General features: G+C 46.9%; 1 protein-coding gene across 1 annotated transcript in view; it reads right to left on the minus strand.

Moving 5' to 3' along the window:
* The window catches only part of ISX (intestine specific homeobox), a 43,178-nt gene that overhangs the window by 16,994 nt on the left and 5,521 nt on the right, over positions 1–20,663 (minus strand). The window contains 4 exon segments of the mRNA XM_057743342.1: positions 8,308–8,404; positions 8,406–8,594; positions 9,436–9,552; positions 11,799–11,950. Coding sequence (XP_057599325.1) covers positions 8,308–8,404; positions 8,406–8,594; positions 9,436–9,552; positions 11,799–11,950 — 555 coding nt within the window.

Consider the following 20,663-nt stretch of genomic DNA (forward strand, 5'->3'; position numbering starts at 1 on the left):
GGTGTGGCTTTGTGACAAAGTTTTGGCTACAGAGTCTCAAGTGGACGTCTGTTGGGGGGTTTCTGGGAAGGCTTTTATTTTTTAATCTATTTTTTTTAATTTAAGTATAGTTGATTTACAATGTTGTGTTAATTTCTGCTGTACAGCAAAGTAACTTAGTTATACACCTATATGCATTTTTAAATATTCTTTTCCATTACGGTTTATCCCAAGATATTGAATATAGTTCCCTGTGCTATACAGTAGGACCTTGTTGTTTATCCATTCTATATATAATAGTTTGGCTCTACGAACCCCAAACTCCCAGTCCATCCCTTCCCCACATGCCCCTTGGCAACCGCAAGTCTGTTCTCTATGTCTGTGAGTCTATTTGTTTTCTTGATAGAAGAGACAGACATCACTGACACTGCTTTCTTTGCTTCTTCCTAACTTGAATGCAGATGTGATGACTGGAACTGAAGCAGCCACTATGTGGCCATGGGGGAAGGTCAAGTGTATCATAGACATGCTGGCCATACCTTTGGGTTTCTTGTTAGATGAGAAATCCAAATTCACATTTGTATAACCTACTATTGGTTTGGTCTTCTATTTCTTGTAGTTGAAAGCATTTTTATGTAGTATAAATGGGTAACATTTGGGCTTATTATTTCCCTCTCTTCTGGTAGCAGTATCCCAGTTATTCCAGGGGATCCTCTGTTCCTCTGCTCTCAATCCGCATGATTGGGGTTGAGCTGACTTTACCTCTGGCTGCACCCTAGGGTCTGTCAGAACATTGCACCCCCTCCCCTCAACCTTAGGGGTAGACAGATTGAGGGATGCTTTGTGCCTTGGGTGTGGCCAGTGGCACCCAATGCCAGGACTTTTGTGATAACCGTAGGAAAGGGAGACCATCTTTCCCTCGGACTTGATAGGCTGGCTGATATAGAGGAAAGCAGAGTGGAGAGATGGGAACGAGGTGGAGACATAACTGAATTTTAGCTCCAGCCCAACTCGGACTCTTCAGTTACTCGAGCTGACTCTTCCATTTCAGGAGTCCAGGCTTAGTGATGAGGTGGGGCCATGTAGCTTTAAATAATAGTTCTCACCCCAGAGCTTATGAGCCAGAACCCAGTCCCTGAGCGCCTCATCCTTGTTTCCTCCATAACATCTTGCGCAGAAATTTACTAGAGGATTCCGCTCGAGGCATCACCACTGTTCTTATGCGGATTGCCCTCTTATTAGACTGCCAGGCAGCAAATCAGCTTCTTGGTCTAATTGCCATAAAAGGTCTTTTCCGCCTAATGGTCTTCTGCATTTATTTCCCTGAGATTACGTTAAAAATCCACCCCACAGCTGAGAGCTCTTGGCCTGGCACCTTCTCTTTTCAGATTCTGGGCCTGCCTGCTCTGTGTGTTGTTTTTTTCTGTGAATGGACTTGATCTCTTTCGCTTTTAGTGCTAGAGCTCTCAGTCCACGTCTCCTTGTGCCCGGAGTCTGCCCTCCCCGCCCCCAGAGGCTGCTTTCCAGCCCTCCATCCCCTCCTGTGATTCTCAGCAGTGGCTCGTTGGGTGACTCCCTGTCCCCACAGGGGACCCCTCCAGCACCAGAAGAGGCAGAAAAGCATTTCCTTTGATAGCAAAAGGTCAAGTTGTAAAGCACAAGAGAAGTGAGAAAAAGCATCTATTATCTTGTTATTTGTTAACATTTAATTTCTAAAATTGTATACTTAGGGCAAAAATATTCAACCATTGCCGGACAGCAGGGAAAACAAACATTCCTCTCTCCTTCATGTGACATCATCAGCCCACTCTCTGGAAGTAATTGCTGTCAGATTTTTTTTGGTATCTGTCTAGGAACTTTCTAGACATATACAGATGTGTGTGCACCCATACATGTAACAAATATTGAGCGTCTACTATGTGCCAGGCCCTGCTTTGTTCACTGATGTGGGAATACAGCAGTGTACCAATCAGGTAAGATCCCTGACCTCATGGAACTTTCATTCTACTGTTGGGAGATGGACAATAAATAACTGAATGCATAATGTGTCAGGTATTGATAAGCATAACAAACATTAAAAAATGGGGTAAGGGGTAGGGAATGACAAGGTGTGTACGTGTGTGCTCTCTTAGATAGGATGGTCTGAGGGTGGCGGCCTGAGTACTATTGAGCGAGGGAGTGAGCCAGGCAAATAGCTGGAAAAGGTTGTTTCAGGCAGCGACAGGAAGTGCAAAGGCCCTGGGGCAGGATTATATTTGGCACCGTGGAGCAGCAGCTGGTAGGAGGCCAGTGAGGCCGGAGCAGGGAGCGCTCGGGAAAATGATGGGAACCACAGGAACTTCCATGTTGGCCACAGGAAGAACTTGAGGGTTTGAGTCATGATCTGACTCACATTTTCCAAGCATCTCTCTGGCTGTGGAGTGAAGAATAGAGCCCAGGTGGGGCGAGGTGACCGCAGGGAGACAGTGGGGAGATGATGGTGGCTGGCATCTAGGAGGTAGATTTGGATGCTGGGTTTGCTGCTTGATTAGAAAAGATAGTCATCTGACAAACATCATATGATATCACTTATATGTGGGATCTAACAAAATGATACCATTGAACTTATTTACAAATCGAAAACAGACTCACAGACATGGAAAACAACCTTATGGCTACCAAAGGGGAAAGGGAGGAGGAGAGTTAAATGGGGAGTTTGGGATTAACATATACACACTACTGTATGCAAAATAGAAAAACAATAAGAACCGACTGTATAGCACAGGGAACTATATCCATAATAACCTAGAATGAAAAGAATCTGAAAAAGAATATGTGTATAACTGAATCACTTTACTGGACACCTGAAACTAGCGCAAGTTTGTAAATGAACTATACTTCAATTAAAAAATATATATATTTATAAAGAAAAGAGAGTCGTCAAAATCACTGGAAGGATCTCAGCGTGAGCAACTAGGAGAAAATTGTTGCCCTGTGCTGAGAGGAGGAAGGCTGAGGAAGAAGCAGGTTTGGGGCGGAGAGTGAATAGAGTTTGGTTTTCGACGTGTTAAGTTTGAGATGACCATTAGATAGTCAAGTGGAGGTGCCGGGAGAATTCAAGGAAGACGTCCAGATGCGATATTCATTTGGGTGTTATGGCGGATGGTAAACATGGCCACACACTTTGCAGCTCTTTCCATCAAGAGGAGGACTCTGTTTTCCCATCCCGTGAATCTGGGCTGGCCGTCTGACTTGCTTTGACTAAGCGATGCAGCAGAAGTGACGAGTGAATTCTCAGGCCAAGCCTCAAGAGCCTTTGTACCCTCTGCTTTTGTGCTCTTGGACTCCTGTGACCACTCTGCTAGGAAGCCTAGCGTGGCGCAGTCACCCTGTGGCCTCAGCTAACAGCCTGCCAAACCCAGGCCTGTCGGTGAGTGAGGCCACCTGAGATCCCCCATAGGCCACTGACCGGCCAGCTGACCACCGACACATGAGCAAACCCAGCCGAGGTCACTCAAGTCAGCCCTGATCAGACCGAGAGCCCAGTCAAGCCTGACCTGAAGACATCATTATTTCAAGCAACTAAGTTTCGGTGGGATTTGTTACGATGCAGAAACCATCACATTTTTATTTTTTAATTTTTAAATTTATTTTTTTTAATTAATTATTTTTGGGTCTTCATTGCTACGTGCAGGCTTTCTCTAGTTGTGGCGAGTGGGGGCTACTCTTTTTTCTTTTTTTTTTTAAATTTATTTATTTATTTATTATCTTATTGGCTGTGTTGGGTGTTCATTGCTGCACACGGGCTTTCTCTAGTTGCGGTGAGTGGGGGCCCCTCTTCATTGTGGTGTGCGGGCTTCTCATTGCAGTGGGCTCTCTTGTTGCAGAACACAGGCTCTAGGCGCGTGGGCCCCCATAGTTGCAGCACATGGGCTCAACAGTTGTGGCTCACAGGCTCTAGAGCGCAGGCTCAATAGTTGTGGTGCATGGGCTCAGTTGCTCTGTGGCATGTGGTATCCTCCTGGGGCAGGGATCGAACCCGTGTCCCCTGCATTGGCAGGTGGATTCCCACCCACTGTGCTACCCAGGAAGTCCCGGGGCTACTCTTTGTTGTGGTGTGTGGGCTTCTCATTGCAGTGGTTTCTCTTGTTGTGGAGCATGGGCTCTAGGCACATGGGCTTCAGTAGTTGTGGCATGTGGGCTCAATAGTTGTGGCTTGCACGGTCTAGAGCGCAGGCTCAGTAGTTGTGGTGCATGGGCTTAGTTGCTCTCGCAGCATGTGATGTCTTCCCAGGCCACAGATTGAACTAGTGCCCCCTGCATTGGCAGGCGGATTCTTAACCACTGCGCCAGCAGGGAAGCCCAGAAACCATCACATTTTGATGATGTGTTTATATATCAGGATATCTTGATCTTTTTCTTACTCAAATGAGACCACGATATTGTTCTGAAATGTGCCTTTTCCATTTAATGATGTGTCTAATGACAGTTTCCCATGAGGTGTATTTCAGCCTCTCTCATTTTTTTTTTTTTTTGTGGCACACAGACTTAGCTGCTCCGTGGCATGTGGGATCTTCCTGGAGCAGGGATCGAACCTATGTCCCCTGCATTGGCAGGAGGATTCTTAACCACTGCGCCACCTAGGAAGCCCCCAGCCTCTCTCATTATTTTTAATAGCTGGATGAATATGCTATAATCAGTCATCTCAGCCAGTGTCTTATTTTGGTGGTTTCCAGGTTTTGCTGTCACAAAGCCTCAGTGAACATTCTTATAGACAGTATTTATATCCATGTGTATTTATCAGATAAGTTCTTGCAAAAACAATTGCTGAGTCAAAGAGATGTACATTCAGAATATTAGTAGTTATAAAGTTATCATCCAAAATAATTTATTAATTCATACTTCCTTATATATGAGAGTGAATTACATCAAGCCCTTACCAACACTTTGAAGTATTTGCCAGCCTGGAAGTTTAAAAAAAATGTATTTCCTTACGGTTTTACTTATATTTTTAAATGATGGCTGAGGTTGGGACTGTTTTGTATGTTCAGTATCCGTTTATATGTTTTTCCTTCCAATCGCTTGTTTCTGCTCTTTGTCCATTTTCTGTGGCTTGTTCAGCCCTTTAAAAAATTGAACCATCAAAGGTCGCTGAATATTAAAGAAATGTTACTGCATTTCTAAAAATTTTCTAGATGTAGACTTTTAAACTTGAGTTCTAGAGGAGTTTGAAAGGCAGTAAATAATCATTTCCTAACTTCATAGTGTTTTACAAGTACAAAACCCTTGGCTATACCATCTAATATAATCTCACAGCTAACTTCTGAGGCAGGTCCTGGTATCCCCAGAGAGATTAAGTAACTTTTAGGTCAGAAAAAATTGTGAAAAACTTTGAAATAGGCATGAAAAGATTGTTCTGTCTAGAATACTCTTCCAGAAGTTCTGCCCCTTTCCTTGTCTGTGAGCTATTTTCCACTCTTAAAATTGTAAAAAGCTAGTACTAATGCAAATGATTCTTGTCCATAGAAATGCAAATGAATTGTGTCTGGTGGCAACGCTATTGATTACTTCCCTATGGCCATTGACCCTTTCTGTCTCTGTTTGTAATTCATTTCAGCATTCCTGATTGCCTCTGCTCTCCTGTCTGTTCTTTGAATTCTCCTTTGAACTGTTACGAAGTCTCACTGGTTCCCGCATTAATTAGTGAGTTAGATAAAACTCTGGCACTTGTTCATTTTAGATTGATACGATCATACTGAAACAGGAGGGAGGGGGCAGGGCACAACCTTTAAAAGAATGACACAGCAGTTGAGGATATGACATAAACTGGTGAGAACCAACTAGGTCCAAGGTTGGCGGAAGATTTGACTTCTAGCAGACCTTGAGCCTCTTTCTCTGTTCATTGTAATATATTAGCAGATGCTAAATGACACACCCACCAGCGCCAAGAGAGTTCCAAGGCCGGCTGACCATAAAAGGCCAAATAGTGGGCAGTGGCCCAGTTCTTGGAAATCCCCGCCCCTTCTCCAAAGTAGTTGGAATAATCCTTCCACTCATTAGCCTATGAAATTACGCAGCCCATAAGAATTAACCACCCCCTATTTCTGGGCCTTTCACCTTCTGAGGTGGCCCATACTCTACCTGAGGATTATGCTTCTCCCAGGGCCATTTTCAGAAGGATTGCATTCTGTCTATGGAATGTGTATCTCTCTAAATAAATCCACTTCTTACCTATCGCTTTGTCTCTCATTGAATTCTTTCTGCACTGAGACATAAAGAACTTGAGCCTCTGTAAGTCCTGAGAACAGGTGTGCGATTTCAATGAAAAGACAGTGATTGGGGGACTTCCCTGGTGGTGCAGCGGTTAAGAATCTGCCTGCTAATGCAGGTTACATGGGTTCGAGCCCTGGTCCGGGAAGATCCCACATGCTGCAGAGCAACTAAGCCCGTGCGCCACAACTACTGAGCCTGTGCTCTAGAGCCCACGAGCCACAGCTATTGAGCCTGTGTGCAACTACAGAATGCCTGCATGCAGCAACGAAGATCCAACGCAGACAATAAATTAAAAAAAGAAAAAAAAAAAGGAATCCTCAGGATAGAGTCTAGGATGAGGAGAGCTGCTCAGGATCAGAGGTTGATGTTGAGGTTGATCCTGACCCATGAAACTGTGAGTCATAAATTCATGTTTTAAGCCAAACAAAAAAAAGAGTTGAAAGAGGTTGAAGGGAGAGTTAGGAAAATGACTTTTTTCTTAATACTTGTGCTTACCATATGCCAAAATATATTAGCTCATGTAATATAGAAACCCTCAGAGACAAGAAGCTTGCTGTCCAGGGAACAGATACACAGAGGGGACGTGTCTCTTGCCCAAGACAGCTGGTAAGAATTCTAACATGATTCATTTACCACACAGATAAAAGGCAAAGGGAAGAAAATAGTTCTTGGGGGGGGGGGGGGGAATCCCTGGAGAGGAAGAAGTGCCCCCTAACCCCCAAATCAACGTTCACATCCATACTGGAGTTGAGACATTCTGGTTTCCTGAACCTCTTATGCGTGGCCAAACCCTGTTTCTAGAGGATTCTGGGGAATGGAGTGTGTGTGAGACTAGGAAAGGGGATGGGGACTGGGATGGTTAATTTTATGTGTCAACCTGACTGGGTGGCAGGGCACCCAACTATCTGGTTAACATTCTTATGGGTGAGGCTGTGAGGGTGTCTCTGGATAAGAGGAACCCTGGAATTGGTAAAAAAAATAATAAAGAAGATGGTCCTCTTCAGCATGGGTCAGCCTCCACCAATCCATTGGAGGCCTGAAGAGAACAAAAAAGTGGAGGAAGGAAGAATTGACTCTCTCTGCCTGTCTTTGAGCTGAGACAAGATCTCCTCCTGCCTTCGGTGATACCCTCTGCTCTCCTGGGTCATCATGTGACTTCTCAGCTTCCATAACTGTCAAAGCCAATTCCTTATAAGAAATCAGTCCCCACCCATGTCTCCCATCTTTCTTGGGCTTTTCAGCACAGACTGAGGCTGGCCTTCTAACTGGGCCCCTTGCACAAATCCTGGAAGTTAAACTCTGAAAAGAGCTTACTCTCTTACACTCCGTTCAAACCAGAAATGACAACATCCCTCCCCAACCCAGCAGAATAACCAAAGACACTAAATTCTGCTTAAATTTTAAAAGAAATGTTTCTATATTTCTCTCCCTCTTTAGGACATTCATATCAAAGCCAAACAGAATGTGTTAGACGTAGGCCTCCAGCAAGGTCATTGAGTATATGTTCTGAAAGCAGGGGAAAGTTGGTACCATCCCTTTGACCAACCGGGACTGAGCTCCTGGGGGCAAAGCCTCAGTTGTTCATGCCAATTTCCAGTTCCATTTATGATGCACTCAATAGATGCTTAATAAATGTCTTACAAATGAATGAACAAGCAACCTCTCCTTGGCCTCCTCTGTGCCTCTGTTCTCACCAGGGTTCATCTCACCCAAGTAAGGGTCAGAGGGCCCTCAGAAGTCATCTTGTCCAACTGCCTTGTATTACAGATGAGGCTCAGAGGGGGTGAATGACCAGCTGGAGGTCACACAGCAAGTTAAAGGAAGCACAGATGCAAGAGGATGACCTCCTCCTTCCAGAACTTATCCTGAGACTTCACACAGCATCTGTTGTCTGAAGCAGGAGGGCAGCACTGGCCAGGAGAGATGAGAGCTTCCTTTATTGGTCATCTTGCCTCTGAGTCTGATGCAACCTTCCAAGGGACACACTCAGGGTGTCTTCCTGGGCTGTGGATTGTCTTTGGATCGTGAGATTGATTCCTCTAGAGACCTGGGCATCTTCCTGCCACCTGCCTTCACCTGGAGAGGAGAGCGGCTCCACTAAGAAGAGGATGTCCAGTCCCTGTGTGGAAGTGGCACAGTTGCTGCCTCATTTGGGGTGCGGAGGTGGAAAAAAAGCAAAGTGTAGGGATGCAGGTCTGCTGGATGGTGAGAGGGCCCGGGAGAGGCTGTGTCTCCCATGGGTGGCATGGGAGGAGGGCGATCTGGGTGGGGAGCCACGCAGGGGCCAGCTGACCTTGAGCCGGTGGATAGCACCCTGTGGGCGGAGCCAGCCTGAGTGGTGCAGGGGGCGGCAGCAGGCGGCCCTGTCACAAGGAGAGGCCAGGAGAGAGAAGTCAGTCTTAAGCTTTACACTGGACTGTCCCTTGGTTTCCCAACCTTTCTCTGTGACTCTTGGGGAGCTTGGGGTGGGTAGGGGGACCAACTTGGGAAGAAGTGAGTGTCCAGGGGGGCCAGGAAAACTGGTCCCCATCCTGGCATTTACAGCAATTGTTTGCGTTGGAAAAGTCACTATGCTTCTCAGAGTTCAGTTTCTGCGCTAGCAAAAAAATAGATAAATTAAAAAAAAATCATAGCATCACTGTGGGTTTGTACAAACCATTAACCATAGGACTGTCTATTCCGTCTACTGCTGCCTCCCCGGTGTTTAGCATCTGGTACACACTCCGAATACGTGTTGACTCAGTGGACAGCTAATCCTTAGGGGGCACTTCCTAGGTGGTGAGCGGTCATTTCATCCTCATGGAATCTGTGACTGTCTCTGAGGGGCACTGTGACTCTTCCAGGCCACGATGCTGCTAAAGGCGGAGCTGGGATTGGAACCTGAGCAGCTTGACTCCCCAGCCAGTGGGCTCCACCTCCCCGCACCGCCATTTACTCTGTGATCCTGCTCTATACACTGGGAAGTTTTGCACAAGTGATACAAGTCAGTCCCCGCAGGAGGGAGAGGACAGTGATTGTCACTCAGTGGATGAGGACAAGGGGACAGAGGCAGCGACTTCCCGTATATATATTTCCCGAGCATCCGTGCCCAATTTCTTTCTAAAAGAATTGCCCTTGTACTTCTTACATGTACAGGGTCCCCATCCTAGGGTCCCCATCCCCCCACCAATCCCCCCACCCTCACCCCGTGCCTCAGCCACTCACGGCCATCTCCGGGGTTGTGGGCGGGGCCAAGTCGGCCTCACTCAGCAGCTTCGAAGCCCCAAGGCTGCAGGTCTTCTCCTGCTTCCGCCACTTGGCTCGCTGATTCTGGAACCAGATCTGAGATGAAGGCGAGAAGGAATGAAGATAAGCAAAAGGGATTTTCTCCATCCAGTTCCTCCCCATAAATTGCATGATGATGGCACCTTCCAAGGGACCAGCCCTTTACAGTTGAGAAGGTTCCGTGGCACCCAGGATTTCTTTAGATCTGATCTGCCTTGGGAGAGGGGACCTGGGATCACAACCTTCAATGCCTACAGGGCTGGGGGCTCATGGGGCGGGGTGGGGCGAAGCAGCTGGGTGCCATGTAACTGGGAGTGGTGGGGTCTGCAGTGACCAGATGCTAAAGGGGGCAGCTTCTCAGCTTTAGCCAAAGGTCACCATGTGGAAATGTGAGGCCAGCGTTGCAGCCTCGTCCAACTTCCAAGGCAGAAATCTTGATTTTTATTGTGAAATCTCTGAGATTTAAAATACCGTGCAGATCAAATAAAACCTATCCGCGGGCTCTTTCCTGCCGCGGGCCACGGGTTTGCAACCCCTTTGGGCCCCACAGCATCTAAAGGTTGAATGTTGGCAGTTCCCTGCGTTCACAAGTGCCCTGATGGTCCGTGACACACGGCCGTTTGCACTTAGTCATTCTGCTCAGGCAGCTGGTGAATTCTGGGCTTTACATCAGATGCAGACGCTACCCACATAGCTGGTGACTGATTTCAAATGGGAAGAAAAAGGGGAGAAGTTCAGACAAGGGTGGTCCTTCACCAGACGAAAAGTAGGTTTGGATGAAATGAAGGGTGGAATGTTGACATGGATGCTGGCACAGATTTTGAATTCAAATTAGTCCATCATATTTGGGTTTTTAAAAAATGTTTATTGAAATATAGTTGATTTACAATATTGTGTTGGTTTCAGGTGTACAGCAAAGTGATTCAGTTATACATACACATATATGTATATGTACATATATATATTCTTTTAAAACATTCTCTTCCATTATAGATTATTATAAGATATTGAAAGGTGGATGGGGAATGTGGGGAGGGATAAATTAGGAGGTTGGGATTAACATATACACATAACTATGTATAAAATATATAATCAACAAGGACCTACTGTGTAGCACAAGGAACACCACTCAATACTCTGTAATAACCTATACAGGAAAGGAATCTGTAGAAAGAATAGATATATGTTTATGTGCAACTAAATCAGTTTGCTGTACACCTGAAACTAACACAATATTGTAGATCGAATATACTCCAATATAAAATAGAAAAATTATATTGTTCTTTTTTCAAAGATTGCTTTTTTGTATATTCATTAAAAGTAAAATGATAAAAAAAAGATATTGAGTATAGTTCCCTCATCATGTTTGTTAAAAAAAAAAATGAAGAGTGATTTAGAAAACTGTTTCAGAGAGAGTGCCAACATGTAACAATTAGGTTTGCTAGAGGGGTTCTTGCAGGGCTGGGGATGTGCAAAGAGGGCGGGGCATACCTCTGGTGAGCGACAAGGGGCTACTGTATCTCTAAACACAGAGGAAGCCATAGCCACTCAAGGGGAAGAAATGACAGATTACAGATTAGGTCTCTGACCATGGAGGGTCCTTGCCACCTCTCTGTGCTGTCTCCAGAGTGATGCCCATGTGTTCTAGGTCAGGGGTTGGCAAACTAGAGCCTTGGGCTAACTGTGGCCTCCCACCTGTTTTTGTACAACCCTTGTGCTAAGAATGGTTTACACATTTTAAATGGTTGGGAAAAAAATCTCAACAAGAATAATATTTGGTAACACATGCAAACAATACAAAATTCAAATTTTAGTGTTCATCCGTACAGATTTATTGGAACACGCTCATTCGTTACATACTGTAAACTACTGCTGCTTTTGTGCTACAAGGGCAGAGTTGAAAAGTTGTGGCAGTGACCCTATGGCCCCCCAAAGCGTAACTTAATTAGCATCATGTCCCTTACAGAAAAAGTCTGCTGAGCCCTGGTCTAGATTGTCAAGACCTGTTTTGTGAATGAGGCTGCATGGTGAGTGATGTTCTGGAACTACAGCCAAAAGGAGAAGGAGGGAGTGGAAGCAGATATCAATGCTACCTCCATGTCCATCCCCCATGGTGAGAAACCGTCTTATAACTGTGGTGGCCTCATTTCCTGGAAAATGATATTTGGCCAACATAACTGTATTCATGGGTAAAGCCAATGGAAAATTTCCGATGGGGCAGCCCCAGAGGGTGCAGGATACATGGGATCTCACCCATGGCCCCAAGCACACTGAGGGGGTGCTGAGGATGGGGATGGCTGTACCTGCACCCGAGCTTCTGGGAGGTTGATCCTGGCCGCCAGCTGGTTGCGGATGTGGACGTCGGGGTAGTGGGTGAAGTGGAAGATCTTCTCCAGCTCCTGCAGTTGCTCTGTGGTGAAGGTGGTTCGGATCCTCCGCTTGCCCTTCCTCTCCTCTGGATGCAAGCAGGTCCACGTTGGGTTAGTGACCTTGGTCTCAGTGAAGCTTTGTGCTGCCTCCTTCTACCCCTGTTTCCATTGCTTGGCCTCTGGCTCCTTAGGCTTGAGTTTTACAATGTTGTCTTTCCTAGAAACCCTACTCCTAGGCTGACCCCCCACTGCCATCCATCCTGGATAGTGTGGCCAAGATGACCTTCTATAAGCTCTTTGATTGTCCTTTCTGCTGCCCATATGCCTTCAAACAAATTCCCCTTGTCTGTAACGAGGAGTGGCAAACCACAGCCTGAGGGCTGCATCTGGCCCATTGCCTGCTTTTATAAATAAAGTGTTATTGGAACACAGCTCCACCCATGGGTTTTTGCATTGTCAATGGCTGCTTCTGTGCTATAGCAGCAGAGTTGAGTGGTTGAAACAGAGACCGCAACACCTCAAATAATTGCTATCCAGCCCTTTACAGAAAAAGCACAGCAGTCAGCCCCTGACAGCCTGTTTCCAACCACCTGTCCAATCTCTTGTCCACTCAGGGCTGCTGCATCACAGGTGGGGCCTAATGGAAAAGGGGGAAAAAAAGCTTTTTCCTTTCTTCCACAGTGTCTCTCTCTTGACCTGTCAGGGTGGTTTTTTATTGGCTACCTAAGGCCCTGCTCCATTAGGGACAGGGATACTAATAGCATGAGTGTGGACCCTCTCAGGGCTCCAGGGCCCACCCTTCAACTTGGTGCCTGACCTTGACCCGCCTCACATCTGTGCCCCACCTCTCCCCCCCAACACACACATATGACAGAGGAGGCAGGGTCACTGCGTAGGGGCAGGGAAACAGGTGGCTGAGGGCCCATCCCAGGGAAGCAGGGAGGCAGAGAGAGGGGCATTGAGCATGAGTTGAGGCTCCAGGCCCCTGGTGTGGGCTTTGTGGTCCCCTTAGATTTCACTTATGAAACACAGATTTAAACGTAAAATATTAAGAATTTCAAGAGGGTGACCTTAAGCTTTGAAGCTTGTCATTCATGGTCTCTGGACATCTCTGGGAGCCTCCTCATTGGACCCCTTGCTGCCTCCCAGTGTCTGTTCACATGCACCCAGGGAAGTCTTTTAAAACTCAAACCAGGTCTCACCACACCTCTCCAGGGAAGCTTCCAGAAGCTCAACACTCCTCGCAGGATGGGGCTAAGCTCACCCAGGCTTAGTTTGCCTCCCTTACCCCAGGCTGTTCTTCCTGAATGACTTGTCTGGACTCTTATGCACTGTCAGATATCACAGGTCAGATGTCAGAGGTCGGGAGAGAGCCTGATTAGCTGGAAAGGAGGGGTGGATCTAAACTCTCACTGAGGTCTCCTCACTCCCATTCAGCCCACTTTCTTTCTCCCCCAAAGAGGTAAAACTGCCACAAGCTGTGAGCTGGAGTAGACACAGTGAAAAATGGATTTCACTTGTGACGGTTTAGCAGCTGAAGAGGTTAACTAACATTTTTGTGTGGGTGCTTATTTTCCATCCTGCTGTCATTGGACAGTAGAAAACCCACTGAGCTGGGTGTCAGAAGCCCTGAGCTCTGTTCCCGGCTCCACTCTACTACTTGGGCCAGGTTTTGTTTAGTCTCTGGGCCTCAGTCTCCCCATCCTTAGAATGGGGAATGAAAGAGGGCTTGAATGATCAAATCTCTAGGCCAGATCCAGCCTGGCACTCTGTAATTCTCTCTCTCTTCAGATGGAGGCTGAATGGCTTAAAAGACATGGCCTTGGGCTTGCCTGGGGGACCAATTTGCTGGGCAAAAGGGAGAGGGCCAGAGAGGAGAGCGTTCTGCTGAGGATAACTCTCCTGGCTGAATTGCCCCTGTATCTCTAAGAATCGACAAGTGCATTTCATAGTCTGCCTTTGATCTCGTCCCTTTTGATGACCCCTCATTGTTGTTAGTCCAGTTTTTCTCCCCTCAAAGTACTTTTACTCATTTTTCTGACTCTTGGAAGCCTCTTGGGAGTCCCAGAGGTTTCAAACATGATTACTCCCTAGAGTAAGCGATTGGATTGTGAACCAGCTGATGTGATCTGATTTCTCTCCTTATCCATCCCCCTTTTCCTCCTCAAGTCCACTCTACTTTTTAAATTAAAAAAAAAAGATATTTATTCTGTGTTTGGAACTGGTGGTTTATTTGAGGGATAGAACCGAACCCAACCGAACTGATGGTGTATTTAAGGGAGAGAGCCTAACCCAGCCGAACTGATGTGGAGAGAAATGACAAATATATTACTCCATTGCCAAGATCTTACTGAATGTCTTCAGTGTACCCAGCATCTAATAGGCACAGAGGGTCTGTCTGCAGGAGTACAGAAATGAACACGCCATGCTGACAGTATCTCATTCATCCATTTATTCGTTCCCGAGGTCAGCATTTTAGATGACCGTAGTGATACAGTGCAGTTCTATAGAAAATTGCAAAAAATTTCACAGAATGGAAGATTCCAGGTTGAATGAGCAAACTGAGGTCAAGGACAGCGTGGATCTGGGATTCTTCTGAGAATATAGAACTTTGGAATAGAGGATACTGAACAGAAAACATAGGGTGCAGAATCGGAATAGAGGAAAGTAAACAATGTGGAAAACAGAGGATTAGAAACAGAATGTAGATTGTAATAGAAATAAGCCATCTCCTCCTTTTTCCCCAGAAGGACACTTAGACAAACAAGGGTTCATGGCTAAGTATAGACTCCTTAATGAAATGATTATTTCAAGTTTCCATTTCTGTAACTGAGGGAGCAGCTCTTAAGATATATATGGCTTTCCCTAATTTCCTATAGGACGGGGAGGGCATAATCTGGAGATAAGGTGAAGAGGAAAGAATCTGAACCCTACTCTGCAGAATAATGTGACTGTTGACTTCATGGGGAGGGGCTGCCTGGCAAGTTATGGGCCAGTTAGAAAAATATTTATTTTCATTAGCTTTGAACTGTACATTCTCAGGATAAATGTTTACTCTTGAGAGATGATAATGGTGGTGATGGGGTGTTTGTGTGTGTCCAACAGCTGTAGTGACTTCTGTGAAGAAAAAGGGGTGTCTAAAATTTACATGGTTGGCGAGATGGAGGCTGAGGCCCAAGTGGACCAGCCGGCAGGGTGTCAATAGTCCACACTGATTGTCCCCACACAGCCTTTCTTGGGATGATTTTGAGACTGAATGTTCCTAAATTGGAGAACTGCAAAAAGGAGTGGTAGGGCGAGGGGTCCTGAAGCTGAGATCACTCCCAGTGAGTGGGGGGGGGGAGGGTGTCCCTGAAACATGTGACACCCAACCAGAAGAGCCATTTTGGGAGAGAGAGAGACTTGAACCTGGAGCTAGGGAGAAACAAGGTTAGGATCTGAGGCTGGACCTTGTTAAAAGTTCAGCTCCTAGATTTGCCTTGTTCAATATGGTAGCCACTATCTACCTATGGCTATTAAAAGAAAAAAGGAAGTTCCTTAGTCACACTAGCCATAAGTCAATAACCACATGAGGCTAGAGCTGCCATGTGGGACAGCACAGATATAGAATATTTCCATTGTTAGAGACAGTTCTGTTGGCTAGTTCTACCTTACAGCTTTTCCAACTGGGTTCTTAAAAAAGTTGTATTCTGGGTTTCACTTCAAGTTTCCCCTTATGTTGCAATTTCCTCTAATTGCCACGTTTCTCTAGGAAAGAGAGTATCCATCAGGCATAGAGCCGACTTCGATGGTGCTGGGAAAACTGAAAGTACAGGGAAAGTAAGAGGAAGGGAAGACTGGCCCACGCACATCTCTCTGCTGGTGCCTGGGGAGGAGGAGGATGTCCAGTGGAGAGGACGGTGCCCTGGAGCTCCAGGTGGTGACTCAGAGCAGAATGACCTGCCCATGGTCCACAGGGCAGGGAGGATGGGGGAGAGCAGAATCTGAGGGGTCGGCTCAGGAAGGATGAAGGTCAACACCTCAGTTTTCCCACCAAATGCAAGAGGAGGCTGCTCTAGGAAAGGAGGGAGAGGGGCCGGCAAGGCTGATGCTTGGGTTACAGACTACAGTGGGTGCTAAGAGAGAGGAAGCAGGTGAGGGAAGGCAGAACAGCATAAATGGAATGGAACAGAGAAAGCAAAACACAGGACTCTGCAGGTAGAATTTTGGAACCAGAAGGGACCTCGTTAAACAGGAAGCTGGAAGTACCAGCTCATGGATGGAGCGCCCATTGCACGGGATGATTCTTCATCATGGGGGAGGGGCTGGGATGTTCTGGGCCCCGGCTCATTGAGGACGATGGGGGTGCGGAGCCCCATTCAAGGGCAGCCGGGGGGAGGGCGGGGAGAGGGCCAGGAAAGGAGCGGGGGAACTGCCGCCCCTTTCAAGCTGCTCCTCGCAGGTCATTAATTGTGTGAGCTGTGAATCACACTTCAGCGGGTCTTCAAAGAGAACGAGTCAGCAGAACTTAATTAAACCTGAGCCGTTTAGCACATTGATCATAAGAAATACACAATTTGCACAGGTGATTAGGCCACCTAATTATGAACCCATGTTTCTCTGCGCTCGGCTCCCTCCCCTGATTGCTCCTTCTCTGCGGTCTGCTAATTGGTCTTGGCCGCTCAGCCAGAGGCCCCGGGGGGGTTTGCAGCTGGGCTGAGACTCTGGAAATGGGCCTTGCCTTTGTCTTCCCAAGGTAGTGGTTGGGAGGAGATCCAGGCTCCCTTTGGGGCCCTCCTGCAGGCTGAGCACACCTCCTGGACAGGACAGCTGGCATGCAGGGAGGCCAGGCACCTCTCAGGGCAGAGGTGCTCTGGCCTCTTCCTTCCAGGTGTGGTCCTGGACTTCTACAGATCCCAGTGCCCACAGCGTGCAAGGCATGCTCCTTGACCTAGCATTCAAGGCTCTTCAGGCTCCTCGCTTTCCAGGGTCATCGCTTTTCTGCCCCATCCTCATTTCTGTTATTTCTGCCCCACATGGTGGCTTTTAGATTCCCCAAATCAGCCACGCCCTTTTATCCTCCAGGGACTTACTCTCACTACCCCCTACATCTGGCAGACTTTTCTTCCTCCTTTTCCCCGTAAACTCCTACTCATCCATCAAAGCCCAAATCAATCAAGGCTTTCCCTCTCTCCAGGGTCTGTTGTGACTCTCCATGTGGAAACAACAGATTTTTTAAAATAGATAAGTAAAGAGTGCTAAATTTCAGTGTGCAACAAGCCAGCCTCCATATTTGTACAAAAAAAATCCTCTCTCAATCTTTCTGTATCCATGTATCAAAGTGTTAATGGTCGTTATTACTGGATAGGAGATGGTAGTTATAGCTACATTTTCTTACATCTTTTTGTTTATCTGGATTTCTAATTTTTCTATAATAAATGTGGATAACTTGCGTAAGTAAACAACAACCAGGAGGACACAGAGTGGCAAGAGGTGAGGATAAAGAAATTGCTGCAAGGAACAGCCGAGAGACCGTCAGAAAGCTCACCAGCCACGGGTTTGCGCTCTGCTCCCAGGGGTGACTGGGTCAGTGCCCATCGGCCACGCCCCGCCCCCCACCCGCCCTGCAAAGTGAAGATTGTTATTTTCCACATAATATTTTTTATGTTTGGCTCTCAGCAAATGTCCCCCACTCCCACTCTGCCACATTTTTCATTTTTATATGTCTCATTTTTCTTTTTTAAATAGCAGTTGTACCTTTGCTTAAGGACATTGTACAGGAGCCCTATAAAACAAATAGCAGTAGGGCTCCTCTCTCTCCTCTTTTTTTTTTAAGCTCTTTATTGTAATATAATTGCTTTACACTGTTATGCCAGTTTTTGAGGTATACCAAAGTGAATCAGCTGTATTTATACATATATCCCCATATCCCCTCCCTCCCGTGACTCCCTCCCACCCTCCCTATCCCAGCCCTCTAAGTCATCACCCATCATCAAGGTGATCTCCCTGTGTTATGCAGCAGCTTTCCACTAGCTATCTATTTTACATTTGGTAGTGTATATAGGTCAATGCTACTCTCTTATTTCACCCCAGCTTCCACTTTGCTCCCCCCCCACCCTGTGCCTTCAAGTCTGTTCTCTACATCTGCATCTTTATTCTTGCCCTGTCACTGGGCTCATCAGTACCATTTTTTCAGATTCCATATATATGAGTTAGCATAAGGTATTTGTTTTTCTCTTTCTGGCTTACTTCGCTCTGTATGACAGTCTCTAGGTTCATCCACCTCACTACAAATAACTCAGTTTCATTCCTCTTTATGGCTGAGTAATATTCCACTGTATATGTGTACCCCATTTGCCTGTTGGGGGCACCAGAGGGCAGCCTGCTTGGTCTCCCCTTCATCCAAGGCCACGCTGACCGTGCATCTCAGCGGAAGCCTGAAATTCCCCAAACACAGGTTTTAAACATGCTGATGGACATAGATAAAGGCCAAGGTTCTTGGCTTAGCCCACGTGACCAGTTTACCTCATTCCTCCCATCTCCACTGACATTGCTCCGTGAGTCCTTGACCCCAGTCACCCTGAGTTTCGTTGTTTCTCAAAAAGAATATTCCTCTTTATTCCTTGGGCTGCCGCACCTGCTTCCTTGGCCTGGCGTGCTGTCTCCCCTCCGCTGCCTGACTGCTCTCTCAGGTGCCACCTCCTCTCGGAAGCCTTCCTTCAAGCAGAGTTTGCTACTCTCTACTCTTCATTCTCAAAGCACTTTGTCAGGTTTGTATGTTTGTGTGGCTCTCGAGATGGCTTGGATCTGGGCACAGGGTACTAGGACATCGGCTGACTTCACGTGCTTTCAAGGTGCCAGCATATTTCAACAGTTACAACCGTTTTCCTCACTGAGAAGTTGTGTGTGCGTGTCTGTGTGTGTGCTCCCCTCCTGCCCTCATTCCTTTCCATTCTACACTTGTGACAACGCAGGGGAACAGACAACACAAGCTGTGAAGCTAGAGGATGTTTCCTGATGTGACACAGGAAGTGTCACAGAACTTGTTTCTATTCAATGGGGGAATCCACATTCAGTTACCCTTCCTGCCAAGAATTGAGAAGGAAGTTAACTACCTTTTATCTCTGTGGAAATACATACAGAAGGCCAGCCCAAATGCACATATGTGGAGTGCCCAGATTAGAGGTATCCAAAGCCCCAGGCCCTGTAAACAGGGAGAAGAGCCATTTCTGGCCAAAAAATGATTAACAATTGCCACCATACAAGGAGTATTTGGGGGAGTAAACCTTTGTAGGGACACAGCATTGATTAAAAAACAAAAGAAAAAAGAAAAAAGAAACTTTGAGAGTTCTATATATGGAGACTGAAAATGACCTTTGAAGAGTCATAGAAGAAATAAAAAACCATTATCCCAGCATGGAACAGTGTGAGAGAAGAAGAGGAACTGCAAGAAGAAGACTTAGTCCTAGCCCTGAGCCAGGACATCCTTTCCCAGGCCCAGAGCAGAGCAGAGCCACTGCGTTTAGTTCTAGGCAGCTGGGGGCAGAGGAGGAGGGGGAGGGGAAGGAGGGAGAGGAGTGAGAGGGAGAGAAAAGAAAAAGGAAGGGGACAGGGAAGATGGGGGGCGAGGGGGGGGGGAGAAGAAAATGAGGGAGGTGAAGAAGTGAGGAAAGTTGGAGCAGGTTGGATTGTGTTCTCCCCAAGAAGAAAGGTCTAAGTCCTAACCCCTGGTACCTGTGAACATGACCTTATATGGAAACAGGGTCTTTGCAGATGTGATTAGGCTAAGAATGTTGATATGCGATTCTCCTGGATTTAGGGTGGGCCCTAAATCCAATGACTGGTGTCCTTAGAGAAAGGAGAGGGGGATTCCACGCAGACCCAGAGGCCAAGGGAAGGTGACGGTGGAGGCAGAGGTTGGGGTGAAGTGTCTACAACGAAAGACGGCTGTAGATTGTCGCAGCCACGGGAAGCTGGGAGAGAGGCACGGAACGGGTTTTCTCTCAGGGCCTCTAGAAGGAATCAGTCCTGCCAACACCTCGGTTTTGGATTTCTGGTTCCGAAACTGTAAGATGGTATGTTTCTGTTGTTTTAAGCCATTCCATTTGTGATAATTTGGTACAACAGCCACAGGATGCTCATACAGAGGGGGAGGATGAGGGAAAGAAGATGAAAAGGAGAAAGAAGAAGGGGAGGAGGAGCAGGGGCTTCTAAAGGGCAACATTTGGAGGCATTGAAAGGGTGTGCAAGGTCAGAAGTGGGTGAGATGCTTCATGTGCCTGGAGGGTGAGGGGCAGGAGGCCATGATGGGGGATGAACCTGGGGACCAGCAGAGCCCGTTTGTGAAGGACTTTGAATGTCACACCAGTGGCTTAGGGGGTGGGTGAACTACAGCCCGAGGCCAGATGCGGCCCTCTGCCTGTTATTGCGAATAAAGTTTTATTGGAACATAAATATACCCATTCATTTACACCTTGTCTGCTTTTCAGCTATGATGGTAGAGATGAGTAATTGCAGCAGAGACAATCTAGCCATCAAAGCTTCAAATGACAGTGTGGCCCTTTGTAGAAACACTGCTAACCACTGCAAGAAGATATTCTTCCAATCTCAAGACTCCCATGGTGCCCCCGGCCACCTCCACCAGACAAGAGGGGCAGAAGTCAGCACTGCCCCAAGGTGGTGTTGCCAGGACTCTCATTGCTGACCCCACCCCCGCTCCAGATGGGGGGTCACTACTTCTGGTTTTATTCACCTTCGCCTCCCCAGCCCCCAGGCTGGCCCAGAGTAAGTACTCAGCAGTGAGTCCCTGGGTGACTGAAT

The sequence above is a fragment of the Hippopotamus amphibius genome, chromosome 7, assembly GCF_030028045.1.
Source record: "Hippopotamus amphibius kiboko isolate mHipAmp2 chromosome 7, mHipAmp2.hap2, whole genome shotgun sequence".
Lineage (NCBI taxonomy): Eukaryota > Metazoa > Chordata > Mammalia > Artiodactyla > Hippopotamidae > Hippopotamus > Hippopotamus amphibius.